The sequence below is a fragment of the Eriocheir sinensis genome, chromosome 5, assembly GCF_024679095.1.
Source record: "Eriocheir sinensis breed Jianghai 21 chromosome 5, ASM2467909v1, whole genome shotgun sequence".
Classification (NCBI taxonomy): domain Eukaryota; kingdom Metazoa; phylum Arthropoda; class Malacostraca; order Decapoda; family Varunidae; genus Eriocheir; species Eriocheir sinensis.
In genome coordinates, this window is record NC_066513.1 from 4,228,594 (window position 1) to 4,233,425 (window position 4,832).

At 44.9% G+C, this 4,832-nt stretch overlaps 1 protein-coding gene across 1 annotated transcript; it reads right to left on the minus strand.

The window, feature by feature from the left end:
* Nucleotides 1-1,340: 1,340 nt before the first annotated feature.
* LOC126982828 (uncharacterized) lies at nucleotides 1,341-3,398 on the minus strand. The gene is made up of 3 exons (XM_050835103.1): nucleotides 3,155-3,398; nucleotides 2,915-3,037; nucleotides 1,341-2,350 (listed from the first exon to the last, which is right to left on the minus strand). Exons 1-3 carry the CDS (start codon nucleotides 3,396-3,398, stop codon nucleotides 1,341-1,343), a joined length of 1,377 nt encoding a protein of 458 aa, XP_050691060.1.
* Between the last annotated feature and the right edge of the window lie 1,434 nt (nucleotides 3,399-4,832).

The following is a 4,832-nucleotide window of genomic DNA, read 5'->3' on the forward strand; positions in this document are numbered from 1 at the left end:
CTTACTGAAGTTAATTAACTATTATTTACCATTCATCATTCTGTTGGTAATGGTAGCGAGCTGACTGAAGTTAATTAACTATTATTTACCATTCATCATTCTGTTGGTAATGGTAGCGAGCTGACTGAAGTTAATTAACTATTATTTACCATTCATCATTCTGTTGGTAATGGTAGCGAGCTTACTGAAGTTAATTAACAATCCTAATTAATAGTTATCACTCATCACTCCTATTCACCTTAAAGGGCTCACTCATCTCTTCAGACTATTACAACTACATGAAAGATATGGTACACTGGCCATAGCCTAAACACCTAACTGTTGCTAAATAATAAACTACCCTAATCAGGGTTCAATGATACATGATTATTACTGAAAAATGTTTCCTACCACCGATATGTGTTCACAGGGATGATCATGGAACCAAGGTAGTCATGGGGGTTCAGGACACCAAGGAGGTGGTCATGAGTTCCCACAAGCATTGGATTATACAAATGGCACTAACAAGAAAAATTATCCCGTCTGTCGTCTGAGTTAATCATGGGATGAGACATTCATGCTCCTAAAATACCAGAAGAACTGGGCATGAAAGCACAACAAGGGGGATCTTTACATACTAACACAACAAGGGGGTAAGCGCCCAGTCAGCTGGGAACCTGTTGGGAGGAGAGGCGAGGCTTGACTGAATATGCAGCTCTCAGCGCCTTCCCTAACTTGACTCCTCCCCCCCCCCTTTGGCGTGGCTGCCGGCTAACTAGCACCGAACGGTGGTTGTAGTTACAGATACTTGGCCTGTTCCGCTAACTCAGGAGTTCAGAGAAAGCTGTTCCTCTCTCCCACGTGACTTAGGTGAAAATTTCCTTCTCGTCGTTCCCCCATAAAAGAAAACCTAACTTTAACCATCCTCGGCACCTTCACTATGAGTCAGACCCACGCAATGCTGACCCATCACTGGTTCGTCTGTCTGTCTGAATGTCTGCCCGGCCGCACCATCACCTAATTCACAAGCAACACATCGGTTATTACAGGTTATCGATTTTCTCAGTTTCCCCCGCATTACAAGCTAAGTAAGTAAACATATACCTTACACATGTAACTAACGATGAGTAAAGCAGGGTTAAGAGAGGAGAGGGTTAGACTGCTTTAATCCATCTGCGCAGACCTGTGACGTGGGTTGGTACCCAGGTAGGGGGAAGAGGGTAGGGAAGGCAGGGTCAAAATCTAAATATAGATCTCGGTAGGGTATACTAAAAAGAAACCATGGACCGGAGGGGTAACTATGGTAGACCTGCCTTACTTACTTACTTAGTTTACTTAGTTGTGTCTAGAGGTCTTGTGCCTCACAGTCGTGGTGGTCCACCGCTGTTTTGGAAGTTGCTGGCGTCTTGCTTCTTCAGCCGCACTTGGTCCGGTATGGAATTTGAGGCTGCTCTGCAGACTGCTGTATAGCCTGGCACTGGTGGTTCATCGGGCACTGCCCTAAGGAACCTGTCCAGTGCAGCTTTGAACCTGTCCACTGAGCAGCCTGTGATTCCCCGTACCTCTTTTGGTAGTGCGTTGAAGATTTTTGGACTGTCATGGGCTAGGCTGGCCACCAGCTGTGTTCTAATTTTCCCCGGCGCTCTTGTCGGCAGGGCGTATCTTGAACACATTCGTCCAGCTCTTCCGGAGATGTGGGCTGTCAGCATTCCCGGTGTGGGGTCAGGGACAGTACCCTCCAGGATTTTACATGTGTAAATTGCCCGGTATCTGTCCCTCCTCCTTTGCTGGGAGAGCAAGCCTAGCTTGTGAAGCCGGTGCCAGTAGTTCAGCTCCTTCATGCCACTAATCTGCCTGGTGTATGATCTCTGTACTGCTTCCAATAGCTGGATGTCTCCTTTCTTGTGGGGAGACCACAGCTGGCTGCAGTAGTCCAGGATGGGCTGCACCAGGGACTTCCAGAGTGTGAGCATGACTAGTGGTTCTCTGGAGCTGAACGTTCTGAGGACCCGGCCTGCCATGGCCTTGGCCTTCTTCACCGTGGTCATGATGTGATGCGTGAAGGTGGTGTCACTGCTGAGGTGCACTCCAAGGCATTTGACGTGTGACTGCGGGACAATTTTGTGTCCTCCCTCTGTGTACAGCTTGGTTGCATTTTTGATGTTCTGGTTTGGGCCACACCTCAGTAGCTCGGTTTTTTCTTGGTTGAAATTCATGTTGTTTTGTGTGGCCCATGTGTACACGTTATTGAGGTCTTGTTGTAGGCTGTTCACGTCCTCTGGAGTGCTGATGCTCTGGCTGATGTTGGTGTCGTCAGCAAAGGAGGAGATAACAGCTCTGTCTAGGGTGGTGGTTATGTCTCCCAGGTGTACTAGGAAGAGGAGAGGGCCCAACACTGACCCTTGCGGCACTCCACTTTTCACCACACATGCCTCTGACTTTTGGCCATCTACGGATACTGACTGCTTTCTGTGTGTGAGGAAGTCTTGCAGCCAGACTCTCAGCTTGCCTGTTATGCCTAGCTTCCGGAGTTTATGTAGCAGTATGCCGTGATCTACTTTGTCAAAAGCTTTGGCAAAGTCGAGGAAGACGACATCTGCGTTTTGTCCTGTGGCTAGGTTGTTCAGGAGCCAATCGTTGTGGGTTAGCAGCTTAGATAGGCATGATCTTCCTTTCCTGAAGCCGTGTTGACTCTCACTCAGTAGGTTGTTTGCTTCCAGGTATTCTTGGATCTTGTTCCTCACACATTTCTCCTGGATTTTGATAATATGAGAGGTGAGGGCAACCTGCCTATAGTTCTTTGGAAGGCTTTTATCTCCTCCCTTGTAGATTGGGCATATGAAGGAGTGTTTGAATAGCGCTGGAACTTTTCCTGTATCGAACGAGCACTGCCACAGCTTCTGTGTGGGATGTGCCATTGTTTCAATACACTCACGGAGCAGGGTAGCTGGCACTCCGTTGGGTCCAGCTGCAGAGTTTGTACGTAGATCCCTTGTGGCCTTCTTTATGTCCCCGGTGGTTATTTGCACTTCTGGCAGTAGTGTGTGGGCTGGGTTCTCTGCAAAGAATGTGGTGGGGTCATGGATGATGGCAGTGGGTTGTGGTGTACTGAATACCCTTTTGTATTGGTGCATTAACAGCTGACACATTTCTGAAGGGTCATTTGCTAGTTTGCCTATTTGTGTTTCGAGTGGCCCAATTTTGGATTTTGTTATGGAGAATTTTTTGCAGTAGCTGTAGAAATACTTGCGGTTTTCTTTGATGTTGCTTACTGCCTTGTTTTCTTCTTCTATTTGCTGTTTTTCATGTGAGGCCTTGATTTCTCGTTCCACCTGTGTTAATCTATTGATGAGGGTGGACTTTCGGTGTGGGTTGTAGGCCGTTTGTAGCTGTCTAATCAGGGACGCTCTTTTCTTCATTAGAATCCTCCTGTCTCTTGGGATTTTGTTTTGGGAGGCTGTTTTATACCTTTTTGGTGGCACATACTTTTGGCAGACTTCTGTTATTGTTTTAAGGAGTGCCTGGAGCATATGGTTGGGGTCCTGATACCAAAGTAGCATCCCAATCCACTTCACTGAGTGCAAGCCTTATGTGTTCCCAGGTTACCTTGCTGCTGTAGAAATTCAGGGCAGCAAGTGGCTGGGAATGTGTTGGTGAAGATCTTGCCTGTGGGGTTGCATCCCTTAAATAGTCTGTACTGAAGGTAAGAAGCCTGTGGTCAGAGATTATAGTTTCCTCCACTGTATAGTTTCTTACTGCTTCTTGGTTGTTGGTGAACGGCAGATCCAATATATTCTCCTTCCTGGTGGGCCTGGTTACTAGTTGTGTAAGAAAGGGCTGGTCTGCTGTTGCCATGAGGCGTCTAGCCTGTTCCCTGTCTGCTAGTGTGCCACTGGAGAGCCTGCCTTCTGGCCACTGGATAATGGGGAGGTTGAAGTCCCCACAGAGCATAATGTTTGGCATTGGCGTTGGGAGATTTTCCAGTAATTTGTTTACCTTATTTATCACCTCATCAAATTTTTCCAAGGTGCACTGTGGTGGCCTGTAGCAGTTCAATTTAACCAAGTTGTATTTATTTATTTTTATGCCGATTAGTTCAACTTCTCCATTGGAGTGAGATATTAGGGTATTTTGGTGGGAGAGAGGTCATTCCTCACATATATAATTGCCCCCCCTTGGCTTCTTTTAGTTAGGGAGCCCAGTGAAGTTTAATTGAAAAGTTGCGCCCAAAAGGTTTGACTGGTTTACCCGACTGTACATACAATAAGAATGTCTAAAAGGGATTTCTTTTTCTTAAGTTTCGCATTCCTGGGGTTTGGAAAAGGGACCCTTAAAAGGGGGCCCTTAAATTCCTTATAATTCAAACTTCTACGCCCACTCACAAAACTATGCATACATAACAGAAACACATAGTAAAGCACAATAATGCAACTTAAGAAAAAAAAATCAATGGCATTGCCATTTAAGAATGGTAATAATCATGGTAATTAATTCCTTATAATTCAAAGTTGTATTTTTGTTTCATAAGATTAGTATCCTTAGGTAGTATCTTAAAATGCAACTTAAGAACAAATCTGACCTGGCATTACCACTTAAGAAAGGTCAGAGGGCAAATATGAACCCTTCAGTCACCAAAAATTCAAAATATTTGTCCATCATTCATATTTGGTTTATAAGTTGTTTCTGTTGAGTAGTCATTGAGAATGCAACTTAAGAACAAAAAATCAATGGCATTACCATATAAGAATGGTAATAAATATGGTAATTATTTGTTCTTAAGTTGCATTTTAAGATAGTACCTAGGCATACTAATCTTATGAAATAAAGAAATAATTTGGGCGCAAAATTTGAAT